General features: G+C 53.3%; 1 protein-coding gene across 4 annotated transcripts in view; it reads left to right on the top strand.

Annotated features, from left to right (window-relative positions):
• UHRF1 (ubiquitin like with PHD and ring finger domains 1) overlaps nt 1–17148 on the top strand; it is a 32822-nt gene that overhangs the window by 1103 nt on the left and 14571 nt on the right. For all 4 annotated transcript variants that reach the window (XR_004526073.2, XM_033854608.2, XM_033854606.2 and 1 more), the window contains exons 2-5: nt 352–518; nt 8941–9216; nt 9841–10001; nt 12603–12818. Coding sequence is in view for 3 of the 4 variants with exons in the window: in XM_033854608.2 (XP_033710499.1) it covers nt 366–518; nt 8941–9216; nt 9841–10001; nt 12603–12818 (806 nt within the window). In the remaining variant the exon portion in view is untranslated. The remainder of the gene's footprint in view (nt 1–351; nt 519–8940; nt 9217–9840; nt 10002–12602; nt 12819–17148) is intronic.

Below are 17148 nucleotides of genomic sequence, written 5' to 3'. Positions count from 1 at the left end.
GACCGTTTGGCTGTGTCCCCCTTCCTCCTCTGGACGCTGGTGTTTTTTTTCCCTCTGTGAAAGGCAGGGTGGGTTGACTGAGTGGTCCGGGATGCTTTTTCCTCTCCGCTAATTTCCTCTCCCTCCTCAGTCCTCCACCGGTACTAATGCATTAACTCCTTAATTCACTCAGCCAGGCACTGGGCCAGCCGCGGCAGTCTAGGGGGATTACGGGGCTGGGAGGGCGTTCCAAGAGTTGCCCGGTGTCCACAGTCTGGACATTCATAGAAAGGATGACCTGAGTATGGTACAGCCCGGTGGTGGTGGTGACGGCAGCACTGACCGAGGGGTCCTGCTCTCTTGTCCTCCTAGCACCAGCAGGCACCATGTGGATCCAGGTTCGCACCATGGATGGGAAGGTGGCCCACACTGTGGACTCCTTGTCCAGGCTGACTAAAGTGGAAGAGCTGAGGAAGAAGATCCAGGAGCTGTTCCATGTGGAGCCAGGCCTGCAGAGGCTTTTCTACCGGGGCAAGCAGGTAAACCCGCCCTGCAGGCTGCCCGCCTGCCCGCCCAGCACCTTTGTTCTTGCCTCAATCCAGGCACCGCACACACACTCTTCCCCTGTCGTCCGGTCCGCTTCTCCACAGAAACCTCCAGTGTCTGAGCGAGGAACAAAGGCTCTCGACTCCTAGACTGACACATCAGGCACTCGAATCTGTTGCGTCTGGGGGCTTTTAAACTCCCAGCCCACCCCCACCCCCGCCTTTTTTTTTTTTTTACCCTCCCCTCAAAATAATTTCTAGAAAAAATAAGTTGGAGGTGGCCGATGGAGGGCTGATGAATCTCGAGGAAGAGCCTAGAATCAATACTGAGACGCTAGGACGGAAGGGACCAGGTTTTTCTTTGAAACACGCACGCTGATGGCCCACGGTCTGCACCTATTTAGCTTCCGACCCCCACAGGGTTTTCTAGAAATTTGGATCAGCTTATTCAGAGTCGGAGATGGTGCTTGCTAATCAGGAATTTCCGCCACTTCTGGGCCTCCTCTCTGGCGGCAGCGGGGCCGCCCCTGATCAGGGGTTTGTGCTTTCCGCGGGCTCAGCTGGCCCTGCTCCTAGGTTTCCTTTCTTCAAGATTCCCCCACCCCACCCCCAGCCCCTGTAGCAATTGAAAATGGCCACCCTTGGTTTGTGGGCTGCCCACTTTGGGGACATTTTCTCTAGTGGCGCCCCTGAGGGTGTCCATTCTTGTTGGTGCGTGGGCAGGGGGGACGGCAGGCCAGGCTGTGAGTGGGATTTCCCTGAGTGGGAGATGGTCTGACAGAAAGTGTTGTTCCCATCTGCTGGGGCCACCCTGGAGTTGGGTGGCCTGTAGGGACCTCGGCATAGACAGCGCATGGGATTAAAAGTGTTCAGTCGGGCTCTCTGACTTTGTTGTTGTCGCGTTTTGAACTGGGTGCTGCCGCCATCTGGTGTCTAGATTGAAAAATAAATGCTCCCCGCCTGGCCAGGATTTTTTGAGGGCTGGGAGGATCCTGCCTGCCTCCTGAAAATGAGACCTGATGATTAATTTCTTGGGCTTGAGGCGCCCTCCAAGACCTTTAACCTCCTTCCTGTGCGAGATACGAGGACTTGAATGTCTTAAGCATCTGAGTTAACGCTCCCCGCCTTGGGGAGGGAAAGCCGAGCTGGCGAACTGGGGGATTTGACTGTGGTCACGTGCGTGGCGCGGGTGGAGAAAAGGCAGGGCCGCGAGTGGAGCTCCCCTGAGATGCTGTTTCTCTCCCCTCTCCTCCAGCGGGGGCTCATCTTTGCAGCATCCAAACTGATTTTGATTTGCCTCTCAGTCTTTGTGTTCAGCAGAAGGTCCTTCCACCGTGTTTCTGAAGACCGCCTGCGGGCACCGGCTAAACAGTTCGTGGCATCATCCAAAGGCGGGTTGGATCGAGTTCCCTTAAGTTCAAGGCAGTGAATATTTCTGGGTGCCTGCTGTGGGCTGGGCACCGTGCATTTTAATCTTTACATTCAAAGACATGCAGAAAAGTTCAAAGAGCCATGAACACCTAAACACTTACCCGTGGCTCTTAGCACTGACATTTCCCACGTTTGCTTTATCACTGCAGCTGTCTCCCTTGCCTCTATCCGTCCACCAATCCATCTTATTTTGGGGGATGCATTGCAGAGAAAGTTCCAGGCACTGGTTCACGTCACCCCCTAAACCCTTCAGCATTGCCTGTCCTTAACTAGAGTACAATGTTTGTGGTTCTTGTTTCTTTAGATGTAATTTGCATATAGTGAGAGACACGTCTTAAGCGGACTTTTTGGAGTTTTGACAAACGTCTACACCCATGTAACCAAACCGCTGCCTCCCTGCATCAGGAACATAATAGGTGATCCACACGAAGGCTAACGAAAGCCTTCGTAACGTCTGTGTGAGTTAAAAAGTGTGATGATAAGCATCGTGCCTCTAATCATCAGGATATCGGCGCTGAGAGACAGCTCTGAACCCTGCCTTTCTCCTCATAGCACAGCTTTTGAAGTTCTCAGAAGGTTCCACGTTCCCACGGGACCTCTAACTGCCACTCACCCCCTTCCCTGCGCTCACTCTGCGTTCAGCCCGCTCAGCGGGCCAATGCGTAGCCGGTTCTGTCTTCCGGGTAAGGAGGCCAGGCCTCAGCCGTGATGCAATTTCCCCAAGGTTGCGCGACCAGGAAGTGGCCCAGCCTCACCGGAGGTGTGGACGGTGCCAGGAGGGTGGGGAACAAAGGCACGCAGCAATAGCACCTTGAAGCAAGTCAGGTCTACAAACAGACTGGGCTAGTCACGATAGGAAGCAGTGCAATTTCCAGCGGGTGCAAGAGAGCTGTTGTTTTTACGGAATGTTCTAGAGAGTGTTCGAGATCCTTTCCCTTCTTTTGTTTTTCCTTTATAAAGAAACGGCATCTCAGTCCAAGGTCTGTAGTGAGGTCGATGGAGCCAATAATGCAGAACAAGAGTTGAGTCTTTCTCCAGGATATGGGAGGGTTTCGTGGCAGCTCACTTAGGCTGAATAGGTTGGCGGTTATGTCACTTGATTGACGGAAATGCAGGGAGCCGAATGGGGGAAGGGACGCCAGGCGGCCGGCCCAGCCTGGGCGAAGGCGAGAGGCATCTGGCGCCTCTTTTTTTTTTTTGGCTGCCCGGAAAAATAGCAGTAGCTGTCGTTTGTGGTGCCTTTAACGCAGTCAGGTACAATGGTTGCGCTTAATCTTCCCAAGTGCCCTGGCCAAGTGTCTCTGGCCAGGGTCAGTCTCTGTGCTTTCCCATCAGGTGGGGCTAATTGCGGACCCACCACATGTGCACGGTGAGAATTCAGTGAGGTCATGGATGCAGGGATGTGCGGGGAGGGGGCTGGTGTTTGAGCTTCGCGCCTGGTTCACGGTAAAGGAGCAATAAATCATTTGGTGCAGGGCCTTCCCCTGGGCACTGCTGACATCAGGGCCAGATCATCCTCCGTGGGGGGCCGTCCTGGGCGCTGTGGGGTGTGGAGCAGCCTCCCTGGTCTCACCCACTTGATGCCAGGAACCCTCCCCCAGTCATAAAGATCACAAAGTCCTCAGATGTTGCCAAGTGCTCCCTGGGGGCAAAATTGTCCCCAGTTGAGAACTGATGATTTAGTAGGTAATTTACTTAAGGAAAGCAGTCTGAAAGATCAGGTGAAATGGCATCCTAGGAATGGCCTTTGTAGGGTCACTCATGACACAGTGCCTCACCAGATGTCCCTGCTGGGTTGGCTTTTCCTGAATGTCAGCCCGTTTTCCCAAAGGACAGGGTTAGGCGGCAAATAAGACAGTCTCCTCCTGGAGACCTGTCCTTCCGGCTGGGCTGCATGAGGGAGGGTCCCTTCCTCCCCACCCCCAGAGCTCCTGGCTGGAGACATGCCCTCTAGGTCAGGGATTAGCAAACCCTTTCTGTTAAGGACCCAGTGGTAACTGTTTGTGGGCTGTGCGATCTGTCCACTCACCTCTGCCATCGAAAGTCCTGAACTGAACCCCGAGCACAAATGAATGGGTGTGTCCTGATTCAGGTCGTAGTAGAACTTTATTTACAAAACACCTATCCTATTAGAAATTGGAAGCTGAGAAAAGTTCACAGCTCGAGAAAACACGAGGGCACGTTCCCTTAGGCACAGGCTCTGGTACCCCTGCAGGATCACGAGGCCGAAGATGGCCAGTGACATCACGATGTCACCACGCGATAGAGAGCCTAGGCCTTGCAGACCCCCGAAATGCCGCTCCAGGGCATAGCCTCGGCTGTGGCCCGGCGGGGTCAGAGAGCAGAGTTCACTTGTCGGGACCTACCCATGGATGGGCTGGGACGTGAAGAGAGGGTTGTGCCTCTGTGTCGTGTCCCCCCACCCCGCCCTGGTGGGAAATGTGCCCCTGTGCCGCGGCCGGGGTCCTGCTTCGTACCTTTTCTTCCCTCCCCTCCCTGTCCATCCATCAGTCTGTCTGGCCTGAACCCCAGGTTGCTGCGGAGGCCTGGAGGTCTAGATGGGAAGGTGTGGGCTGGGGCCATAGCCCCAGGAGGGGAGGCCGCGTGGTGTCTCACGTGCTTTCTCTCCCAGCCCGGCCATCAGGCGTTACAGACCCCCCTGCCCTCCTCTGGCCGGAGGTCCGTCTTGGCCTGGAGCTCACGCGCCCTCCTAGGGGGACTGCGGTCTGGTTTACACCCTCCACTGCTCTTGATGGCCGCCTCTAAGCCTGCAGGAGAACCACCCCTTGCCAAGCCCAGGGGTGTTTATAGCCTGTGCTCTTTACCTCTGGGCAGCACTCAGCGCCTGAAAAGTATCCCCACAAAATGCCCCGAGGGGGCAGAAAGTGAGCCGGAAGTGTCACTGTGGTGAGCTTTGAATCCAGGCTTCGGAGAGGAAGCTGTGTTGTAAAGCGGTCTCTGTGTTTTATTCCACTTTGTGCCATGCGTGTGCCCAGACTTCCCAATGTCCGGGAAACTTCCCGATTAAAAGAGAGGGATGTGATCTAAATGCCCTGGGCGGCTTTGCCTTTACACCTGAATCTGCGGAGCAGGGTCACCTGCCCCAAACCATGTGTATATGTTTTACTACAGGCAGTTTAAGGGATTTTCACCTGGAATTTTGGTTATGCAGGATTTTAACTGCACGTTTAATTTTAACGTGAGAACCTGCAACCTCAGGTACTGCTCGCCTGCCATTCACTCTGCGCAGCTTTTATTAATGCCTGTAGCCTCAGTTGGAGTTTTAGGGTCTTAGAAGGAACCTAGACTCGGCACATTTGGTCCCTTTGCCTGGGGCCAGCCCTCCCCCGCTGCGCTTCCCGAGGGGCTGTGCACAGCTTCGGGCCAGCAGCGTTGGGGAGAGGGACACCCGACACACACCCTCTCACCATGGCAAGCGGTGTGCGAGTGCCTTCCTGCCCACTGTGGGGCCCTTCTGGAATGTTCCAGAGGTGGTCCCAGGAAGCAGTCAGACCAGCCCGTGCATTCCGTCCTGTAGGCAGAGCCCTGGGCCAGCCTGCTCCAGCGCGTGGCCCCTTCCGTACCCAGCCCACCCTGCTTGTGCCTCTGTCCAGTGTGCACTGGGAGGGGGGAGTGTGTGTGTGTGCGGGTGTGTGGGTGCGAGTGCCTCTTGTCTCTCGGGCTCTCAGACCCATCACAGACGTGTGGGGCTGGTATCATGGGTAGAAAATGCCGGGAGAGAGGAGACCAGTGGGTATGCAACGCGGCTCCTCCATGGCTCCCTCAGGATTCCTCCCCCCCCCCACCCCCGTCTTTAGCCGCGGGTCCTTGGCCCGGTCCTGACCACCCCTGCTCCCCGCTGCTCCCTGCACACCCCCCCGCTTCCATTCTGGTGCATTCCGCTTCCCCCCTTAGCTCTGCTGCCTCATCTCCCACTTGACCTCCGTCCCAGTGCTCCTTGCAAAACAGAAGCCCGGCCCCGGCTCTCCCCCCCGCCCCCCCCCCCCCGGGTGCTTCTGTTTATTTCCCATCCTCTGAAGCCATCCTCCCTCCCTTGACGTGTGTGGCAGACGCATCTACTTTCCTGCGTTTAACTGTCACACGCAGCTGTGTAACATGCCTTGGTAGGAACCAGTCACGGTTTTGCTTGCAAACGATGCTGCCGTGAGCATAGTGGGCGCTGGGCTACCTGTCCCTCCGGTGCGCACCTGAGGGCCTCTAGCTCAGTGGTTCTCACCCGGGGCCATGCGGCCCCGCTGGGAACACTGGGTGGTGTCTGGGGACGTCTGCGGTTGTCACGACTGGGAGGCTGCTCCTGGCATCGAGTGGATGGGGCCAGGGAGGCTGCTCCACACCCCACGGTGCACAGGACAGCCCCACACAGAGAATGACCGGCCCCGAATGTCCGCAGTGCTGAGGGGTGTCTCCCCGGCTGTGGAGGCACTGGGCACCGGGTGCCTGCATCCTGTCATCGTTTTTAATGACGTTTGGCTTACTCTCTGCTGGTTTCCTTATGATACTGGTACTGGAGACACTTGTCTTTCTCCATCTATTTTTATTTTTTCCATCTACTTTTTTTTTTTTTTTTAGAAATTAACAAACTTTATATTTTTAGAGCAGTTTTAGGTTCACAGCAGAATTAAGAGGAAGGTAGAGATTGCCCATATACCCCCTGCCCCGCCCCCACCACCACTGTGCACAGTTGTCTCCCACCAGATGGTGCATTTGGTGCAACTGATAAACCTATGCTGACGTATTAACATCACCCAGAGTCCATAGATTACATTTGGGTTCACTCTTGGCGTTGTACACTCTATGGGTTTGGACAAATGTGTAATGATGTGTAGCCACCGTTATGGTGTCATACAGAATAGTGTCACTGCCCTGAAAAGCCTCTGTGTTCCGCCTGTTCGTCCCTCCCTCCCTCCCTCCCTCCCTTCCTCCCTTCCTTTACCTCCTGGCCGCCACTGATCCTTTTAATGTCTCCATAGTCGTGCCTCTTCCAGAACGTCTTATAGTTGGCATCATACAGTCTGTAGCCTTTTCAGATGCTTCTTTAAAAAAAAAAAATCTTTAGTGGGATATAATTTGCATACCATACAATGTACCCATTTAAAGTGTGCAATTCACTGGTTTTCAGTGTATTCACGGGGACTTGAACCATCACCACAGTCGATTTGGGGACATTTTCATCACCTTCAAAGGAAGTCCTGCACCGTTTATTGATCACTCCCTTACCCCCCTCCCCAGCCCGTGGCCACCGCGAATCCAATTTCTGTTTGATTCCTCTAGCGATGTCCTATCCGTGGATTCTGGCAGTGTGTGGCCTTTGGTGTCTGGCTTCTGTCTCTGAGCATCGTGTTCTCAGGGTCCATCCACAGTGTAGCAAGTGTCAGTGCCTCACCCCTTTTTAGGGAGGATGGCCACCCTGTGTTGATCCATTCACCCGTCAGTGGACCCTGGGTTGCTCCACCCTTGGGCTTCTGAGCGTCATGCTGCTGTGACCACACGTGTCATCTCTCCCCGCTGTCACGGCTGTCCTGGGTCGGCCCCGTGTTGGAGGACTGGCGCTCTCTCACTCCCTGGCCCCCTCTGACATCTGGGCAGTGGTGGGCACATTGGAGGCTCTTGCTGGGCTCCGGGTGAACAGGTAGCGCGGGCCCGGATGTCTAGGGTGGGCTTTGGAGGGACCCTGGTGGCCCCTGCAGCTGCAGGCAAGTGTTGGCGTGTTCAGATGTGCCTTTCTCCGGAAGAGGGGTCAATCAGCCATCTGATCCTCAGGTTTGCAATGAATAAGATGAATAAGGATTAACAACTACTGCAGCAAGTGCCCTGGAACTTGTCTTCCCTGTGACCCCAGGTGTTGTTTGCATATCAATGGCAATCAGCCCTTTGAACCACCAGCTTTGGGTTGAAAAGTGGGAAGGAGGGAAAGCCGATCTTTTGTGTGTTCTTCCTTCCTTTAGGGCACCGCTTCTGAACCAGGTTGTTCTGCCTGGGGGCACTGGGTGATGTCTGAGGCCATCAGTTGGTTGTCACGACCGGGGTGGGGGGTGCTCCCAGCATCCAGGGGGTGCTGCTCAACCTTCACCCCCTGCGGTGTCCATGATGGGCCCCCCCCCCACCAACAGAGTGATCACCGGAGGTCAGCAGAGCCTGCCTTAGGGTCTTCTGGAGGCCGAGGATCGAGGATCATCGTTGGGTGTTGGTGGAGTGCCCTGGGGCAGCTTCTAATAAAAGCCCCAGTGCAAAGCCTTTTGTGCCCTAGGGATGCCCTAGAGATGCAGTTCAGAAGACAAACTCCTTCACACACCAGATGAGTCATGCCCCACCGGCTCCCAGGCTACCCATCAGCCAGTGACTAGTGTGGGTGGAATTCATTAGCACAAAGGAGTTAATAGAGAGGCGGCCTGAGTGGATGAGGTTTGAGCTAGAGCCTTATAAGGCACCTGGTGGATGTCACGGGGCACCCACCCTTTGGTTCATGCAGGCCAGCTTCCCCCCCTCGCCCTCCCCGGCACTGTGGACATCAGGGCAGGTCATTCTCTGTGGGGGCCATCCTGGGGATCCTTAGCGCCCCCAACCCCATCATGACAACCAAAAATGTCCCTAAGGCATCGCCCAGCGTCCCCTGGGGGCAGGATCACCCTCGATTGAGAGCCAGGGGTACAGGTGATGTGTGTTTACTGTAACAGAAGTTCCAAAGCACATAAAGTATTAACACCTCCCCTGATACCCGATGCGTAGCCACGGCACAGCGGGGTTAGGCTGTGTGCTCCCGGGGAACGTTCCCCAAGTGGCAGCAGCCGTCCTCACTTGAGAGGGCCTGGGGACCCTGAGGAAGTGGTCACTGGGCACCCCGGGGCGTGGGCAGGTTTCACTTGCCGGTGGTCTGTTCCAGGGCGGGGCCTCCGCGAGGGCTGGTGCGGTCTTTCGCCCATGGTGAGCTCTCTGTGTCTGCTGACCTAGTCCTGTGTCCCTGCAGATGGAGGACGGCCACACGCTGTTTGACTATGACGTCCGCCTGAACGATACCATCCAGCTGCTGGTCCGGCAGAGCCTCGTGCTGCCTGCCCCCAGCGGCGGTGGCACCGGTGGTGGCAGCAAGGAGAGGGACTCTGAGCTCTCCGACACGGACTCTGGCTGCTGCCTGGCCCAGAGCGAGTCTGACAAGTCCTCCAACAGTGGCGAGGCCGCGGCCGAGCCGGAAGGGAAGGCCGACGAGGATGAGTGGGATGAGACGGAGCTGGGCCTCTACAAGGTGGGGCTCCCGCGGAGGCCGGGGTCGATGTGCTCCGCCCAGTTGGCGCCTGTACCCCGGGAGCGCCCCCCAGCCCTCCATCCCCGAGGCTGGGCACCCCCGTCCTGTCGTGACCATCTCCCCAGGGTTCCTTGGTGTAAACATAGGTACTCAGGGATTCCTTCCTAACCCCTAAAGTAGAATCCCGTGTCCGGGCCTGTGGGTGTCTTCCCTGTGGTCCTCGCAGGGGCTGTCAAAGTCCTGATCCGCTGCCATCCTCCCTCTAAGATCATGACATTTCACGGAAGGATCTGGATTCCCAGCTTCTACGGAAAAATGGGCAGTTCTGGCCTCCCTGGGCCACGCGGCAGGGGTGTTCTGCCCCCAGGGACACTGGGCGGTGCCTGGGGACATCTGTGGTTGTCATGACTTGGGGGTCGCCTGGCATCGAGTGGGTGGGGCCAGGGATGCTGCTCCGACCCCCCCAGGGCCCGGGACCGCCTCCCTCTGGAGAACGACCCAGGCCCCGCGTCCTCAGTGCCACAGTGAGAAGCATCCGGGCCCAGGAACCAAAGCAGGCTCTTGGCGGTTTTGCTCGTCAGGCATCCCTTCCCTGGGCCGAGTGAGAGCTCTCTGCCCCCGCAGGCTGGCGAGTACGTGGACGCGAGGGACACGAACATGGGCGCGTGGTTTGAGGCCAAGGTCATCAGGGTGACGAGGAAGGTGCCGGCCCAGGACGAGCCCTGCAGCTCCACCTCCAGCCCGAAGCTGGAGGACGATATCGTCTATCACGTGAAATATGACGAGTGAGTATCCGCGGGGCAGGCGGGCCTGGGGCAGCGGCTCCGTGGACGTGGGACCTGGAGTTTGGAACTGCGTTGGGGGTGATGATCGGAATTCGAGACCCCACCCTTGTGCTCCCAAACCACACAGAGGCCCCCCCACCCTGAGGACCAGCGTCGTGGGGACCTCGTCGGGAAACCCTGCCCAGTCGTCCCCTCAGGGTTGCAGTCTGCCTGTTTCCTGTGCCGTCTTCTTCATACCACATAGCACTGTGTGAAACCATCTTAGGTGTCCTCTCTCTCCCTCTCCGGAATACACAGTACTTACGGAGCACTCACTGTGTGCCAGGCCCTGCGGTAGGCATGGGGGATCCCTGTCTGTGAACACAGAGGGTGTCTGAGTGGGCTCTGGCGGCTGTAACAACATACCATACCACAGGCTGGGCGGCTTCAACCTTAGCCGTTTATTTTATTTTTTTATTTTTTGCGGTACGCGGGCCTCTCACTGTTGTGGTCTCTCCCATTGCGGAGCACAGGCTCTGGACGCACAGGCCCAGCGGCCATGGCTCACGGGCCCAGCTGCTCCGCGGCATGTGGGATCTTCCCGGACCGGGGCACAAACCCGTGTCCCCTGCATCGGCAGGCAGACTCTCAACCACTGCGCCACCAGGGAAGCCCAGATGTTTATTTTCTCATGGTTCTGGAGGCTGAGAGTCCCAAGATCAGTGTGCAGTCAGGGTTAGTTTCCAGTGAGGGCTCTCTTCCTGGCTTGTAGATGGCTGTCTTCTCACTGCATCCTCACATGGCCTTTGTGTGCATGGAGCGAGCGAGTGAGCGAGAGAGAGAGAGAGAGAAAGAGAGTGCAAGCAAGTGAGCTCTGATGTCTTTTCCTCCTCTGATAAGGACACCAATCCCCTTAGATTAGGGCCCTGCCTTTTTGACCTCATTTAACTTTGATGACACCCCCTAAAGGCCCTGTCTCCAAATACAGTCACATTGAGTGTTAGGGCTTCAGTGTATGAATTTGGGGGATACAGTTCAGTACCTAACAGAGGGCAAGCGTGCCTGCCTACAGGGAGCTCACATTCTGTGGTTCTCTGCTGGGTCCCTACTGTCTACATCGGTTTCTGGCACATCCTAAGCTTAGCTCTAAGAATTACGGGAGTAATTGGATGAGTGAATTGCAGTTTTTGCAACATTCCCATCCTCTTGGTCAGGGGTTGCAAACTCTAGTTCTCAGACCAGATCTGGCCCACAGCCTGTTTTTGTAAATAAAGCTTTATCGAAACACACCAATACCCATTCGTTTACACCTTGTCTGTGACTGCTCTCGTGGTAATAGCAGCCGAGTTGAATGTTCACAACAGACACCTTCCGATGACAAAGCCGAAAATATTGACTATCTGGTCCTTCACAGGAAAAGCTGGGCAGCCCTTGTACTTGGTGGTTTGTTAGGAAAAATAATGAGTACCAGGCTATAGAGCTAGTCTCAATAGATTTGGGGTTGTCCCCCTCACAGCTGAGGCTTAACTTTGTTGCTAATAGAATATGCTACTTTTAGCTCAATTATTTTATGCCTTTTTTGAGGCGGCTGGAATATTCCTGCATATCCAGAATAATGACTTCCTATCATTTTCTAATCTCTAGTATGTTGCATTTACATAAACGAAATAATGTATATCCCTTTACAAAAATCACTTTCAACACATGTATGTGGAAGAAGTTAAGTTCTTCCCTCCCCGCATTTCCTGCTGTCTTAGTTTCCTATGGCTGCCGTAACAAAGTACCACTAGCATTGCTCTGACAGTTTATTCTCTCACAGTCCTGGAGGCCAGAAGTCCAAAACTAAGGTGGCAACAGGGCTGTGAATCTTCTGGAACCTGAAGGGGAGAATCCTTGCTGCCTCTTCCAGCTTCTGGTGGGACCAGCAGTCCTTGGCTTGTGGCCACATCCCACCAGCCTCTGCCTCCTCTTCCTGTGTCGTTCTCCTCTGTCTGCGTCTCATCCTCTCTTCTTGTAAGGACATCAGTCACTAGGTTTAGGGCCACTCTATTATGATGTCATCTGAACTCCTTATATCTGCAACGACCCTATTTCCAAATTAGGTCCCACTCCAAGGTGCCAGGGGTTGGAATCATAACATAGGTTTTTAGAGGATGTAGTTCAACCCACAACACCTTCTGTAATTGGAACGTGTCACTATAGCTGTGTGTTTTTGGTTTTTTTGTTTTTGTTTGTTTGTTTCTTTGCGGTACGCGGGCCTCTCACTGTTGTGGCCTCTCCCGTTGCGGAGCACAGGCTCTGGACGCGCAGGCTCAGTGGCCATGGCTCACGGGCCCAGCCGCTCCGTGGCATGTGGGATCTTCCCGGACCAGGGCACGAACCCGCGTCCCCTGCATCAGTAGGCAGACTCTCAACCACTGCGCCACCAGGGAAGCCCTAGCTGTGTGTTTTTGACACCAGCAAATGAGATCATGGGGAGGGGGCTTTCCAGTCTGCTGTGATGAGCACAACCCAAACCCATATACCAGGCGGCCCTCTCCGCCTGGCTTCTCTCTCTCGTCAAGGGAGTGAGGTCCCCTGGCACCTGGGGTCTGAGTGTGGGGCTTTCCCCCCCTCCCCCAGCTACCCGGAGAACGGAGTGGTGCAGATGAACTCACGGAACGTCCGGGCTCGCGCCCGACACATCATCAAATGGCAGGACCTGGAGGTGGGCCAGATGGTCATGGTCAACTACAACCCTGACAACCCCAAGGATCGCGGCTTCTGGTACGATGCGGAGATCCTGCGGAAACGTGAGACCCGGACGGTGCGGGAGCTGCACGCCAACGTCAGGATCGGGTGAGTCAGTGCCTGCCGGCCTCTGCCTGGCCTCTGCCTGGTCTCTGCCTCCTCTCTGGGTCTCCACGCCCCACCTGCTCACCCCGCCTAGGGAACTGTCTCTGGGCCCCAGGCAGAGATTTCAAGCTTCCTTGTTCTCTTTTGTTTGTCGTTTTGAATTTTGCAAACAGGTGAAAAGTCTAAAAGGGGCAAAATCCAGAAAGTACTGAAGGCCACACAGTTAATATTCTCCCTTCTCTTCTGTCCCCTGGTCACCTGGTTCTCCTCTTTCTGGAGACATGATGGTTCCCGGCGCCTTCCAGGGCTACTCTGTGCATAAACAGGCCTGAACGTACACCGAACTACACACACCCACATGGAGGTGCCCTTCACATCAGGGATCAGCAGGCTGCTGGCCGCAGGCCAGAGCCGGCCCCGCCCCTGATGGGCAAATAAAGTTTTATTGGCACCAGGCCACGCCCATCTGTTCACTGATTCACTGTGGCTGCTCAGTGTTAGGAGGACACCAAGAGGACAGCTGGGTAACTGTGAAACAAACCGTGTGGCCCACAGAGCCGAAAATATTTACCATCTGGCCCTTTGCAGAAAATGTTTGCCGAGCCCTGTTCTTCCTTGCCTCTGTGTGTGTAGAAAACTTACCATCTTACCCATTTTTAAGTGCACAGCTTGGTGGCATTAAGTACATATGTATTGCTGGACAACCATCCCCACCATCCATCTCCAGAACTTTCTCATCCTCCCAAACTGAAACTCTGTCCCCAGGAAACACTGACTCCCCAGCCCCTCCCCCAGCCCCTGGCCCCCACCATCTACTTCCCGTCTCTGTGGATGTGATGACTCTAGGCATCTCCTATGAGTGGGACCACACAGGATTTGTCCTTTTGTGTCAGGCTTTTTTCACCGAGTATAATGTTCTCAAGGTTCGTCCATGTTTCATGATGAACATCTTTTTTGGTGGCTGAGTAATACTCCATTGTATGTATTGTATATAGACATGATTATCGGGGCAACAGTGTCCTGAGCATAGGCACAGCAAGTGCAAAGGCCCTGGGGCAGGACCATTCCTGGTGCATTTGTGGCCTTGCGAGGAGGCCAGTGGGCTGGAGTGGAGGGAGAGAGGGAGGAAGGAAGCATTCAGGGTATGGCCGGGAGTGGTGCGGAACTGGTGTGTATTCTCTGTTGCTGGCAGCCATCAGATCTGAAAGCACTGGAGCCACAGGCTTCGACCTATGATTAGGAATCATCACTCGGGCAGCCGAGCTGGGAATGGACTGTAGGGGGCAGCATAGCCGCAGGGAGACCAGGGAGGAGACCGATGGGGGTGTTGAGGGGCAAGGGCCCAGGGCTCTGTCCTGGTACAGTGATTTGATTGTTAAAAATAACCTGCTTTTTGTTTGGTTTCTTTTTTATGTTTTCTTGTTTTCCATTTCTTTGATTTCTGCTCTCTTTTTTTAAATATTTTTATTTATGTAGTTAGTTAGTTATAGCTGCAGCATGTGGGATCTTAGCTTCCCGATCAGGGATCGAACCCATGCCCCCTGCAGTGCAAGTCGGAGTCCTAACCACTGGACTGGACCGGACCGCCAGGGAATTCCCTGGTCTCATCTTTGTAATTTTTTTTTTTTTTTGAGGTAGCAACTTAGATTATTGTAGGTCTGATATAAGCATTTATTTATTTATTTTTAAACATTTATTTATTTATTTTGGCTGCGCTGGGTCTTAGTTGTGGCACGCGGGATCGTTTAGTTGTGGCGTGCGGACTTCTTAGTTGCGGCGTGTGGACTCTTAGTTGTGGCATGCATGCGGGATCTAGTTCCCTGACCAGGGATCGAACCTGTGCCCCCTGCAGTGGAAGCCAGAGTCTCAACTACTGGACCAGCAGGGAAGTCCCACTTGGCATACATTGTTGACCCTTGAACAACTCGGGGGTTACAGATGCTGACCCCTGTGCAGTTAATAAGAATCTGAGCATTAACTTACAGCCTGCCTTCCATCTCTGCGGTTCCATTGTATCTGTGGTTCCGCATCTGAGGATTCAACCGACGGGGGATTGTGTGGTACTGCCATATTTACTATTGAAAAAATCTGCCTATAACTGGATTCGTGCAGTTTAAATTCATGTTGGTCAAGGGTCAGTTGTATTTAGACCATTTACATTTAAGGTAATTATTAGCATGTTAGGGCTTGAGCCTGCCATTTTGTTATTTGTTTTCTATTTGTTTTCTCTGTTTCTTTTTCCTGTTGCTCTTTTTCTGTCCTTCCTGTGGGTTATGTAAGCATTTTTTAGGATTCTGTCTTGATTTATTGATGGTCTTTTGGAGTGTATTGCTTTATACGGTTTTCTCAGTGGTTTCTCTGGATTTTATCATATAAACGTGTGACATACTGGTATCTCTTTTCCCACTTTGAGGGAAGTGTGGAAATCTTTCTTCCATTCACATTCCTTTATAGTCACTGCCTTGAGCATCAGATGGTGTTATGGTTTTTATTTCAATCATCATATATGATTTAGAAAACCCGTAAGGAGCATAAATTATTTTTTTTGTTTTTTTGTTTTTCTTTTTGCGGTACGCGGGCCTCTCACTGTTGCGGCCTCTCCCGTTGCGGAGCACAGGCTCCGGACGCGCAGGCTCAGTGGCCATGGCTCACGGGCCCAGCCGCTCCGCGGCATGTGGGATCCTCCCGGACCGGGGCATGAACCTGTGTCCCCTGCATCGGCAGGCGGACTCCCAGCCACTGCGCCACCAGGGAAGCCCTGCATAATTTATTGTATGGACCCATATTTCTGCTCTTTCTATTCTTTCTTCCTTCTTTTTCCTCCAAGATGCTTTCCTTTTTAATTTCCTATCTATTTGAAGAACTTCATTATTCTATAAAGGTGTGTTGGCTAGAAATGAATTCTTTTAATTTTCCTTCATCTGAGATTATGACCACCACCGTTACATTGAAGTAACTCCCAAACGTCGACTCATTGTATCTGTTAATATTTTCAAGTATATTTCTTCAAAATGATTCTTTTAAAGGGACATTAAAAAAAGGGACATAGTTTTAATGCTATTATTACAACATAAAAATTAATTTCTTAACATATAGCCAGTCATTGTTCAGTCTTCCAATTAGCTCACTCTTTTTTTTAAATTATTTGTTTAAGATCTAAGTAACGTCCACGGATTTCAGTTAGGTTGGCAGATATCTCTCTCTTTTTTTAAAAAAAATTTATTTATTTTATTTTTGGCTGCGTTGGGTCTTCACTGCTGCGCATGGGCTTTTCTCTGGTTGCGGCGAGCACGGGCTTCTCACCGTGGTGGCCTCTCTTGTTGTGGAGCACAGGCTCTAGGCACGTGGGCCTCAGTAGTTGTGGCTCGTGGGCTCTAGAGTGGAAGCTCAGTAGTTGTGGTGCACGGGCTTAGTTGCTCTGTGGCATGTGGGATCCTCCAGGACCAGGGCTCAAACCCCTGTCCCCTGCATTGGCAGGCAGACTAATTTATTTGTTGGGGAAGCCTGGTTGTTTGTCCCAGAGAATCTGCACAGTCTGGATTTCCCACCAGCATCCTCACAGTGTCATTTCCTCTGTTGCTCTGTTCCTCTTTCCCTGTGTTTCCTGTGAACTGGTGGGTAGATCTGGACCTTCCCATCTAGCTTCACAGGCACGAGCCACACATGCTGCCTATCCCTTGAAATGTGGCCAGGACACATTAAGATGCATCGTGAGTGTAAAATGCACAATGGATTTCAAAGATGTAGCGCTGAAAAAGAATGCAAACTAGCTTGTTAATAATTCCTTAATGTTCATTACATGTTGAAATGATATTTTGTATACACTGGGTTACATAAAACATCCTCAAATTGATTCCATCTGCTTTTACTTTTTGAATGTGGTTCTCAGACAGTGTGAAATTATACACCTGACTTGCATTTGCTTTCCCTAGATGGTTGCCGATGATGTAGGTGGTGGGATGATCTGATGGAGGTGGTGAGATGATCCCTGGGGTCGTTTTAACTTAGAGGAGTTTTTGTATTTTGATCAGACCTTACTTTGTTGCTTTTGCCTGTTGGGCCTTGTTAATTGGGCCTTGTCTACGCGCAAGTTAGAAATGATTCTCTCAAATGCATCGCGTGATGAAACTCTGGTTTGTCTGTTGTTTTCACCTTGTTCCTGATTTGGTAGGACTTGAATTTGCAAGGGGAGTAGCTAATCGAGTTCACAGTGCCCTGCAAAAGCCTCTTCTCTGATGCAATTAGAGGCGGAGCTGTTCACAGGCTCTGAGAACTGTGTTGACGTGGCGAAGTCTTCTCGGGCGCTTGGGCAGGGCTGGCCCCGTGGGATGTC

Source organism: Tursiops truncatus, chromosome 3, assembly GCF_011762595.2.
Source record: "Tursiops truncatus isolate mTurTru1 chromosome 3, mTurTru1.mat.Y, whole genome shotgun sequence".
Classification (NCBI taxonomy): Eukaryota; Metazoa; Chordata; class Mammalia; order Artiodactyla; family Delphinidae; genus Tursiops; species Tursiops truncatus.
This window is presented reverse-complemented; position numbering and strand designations above follow the sequence as displayed.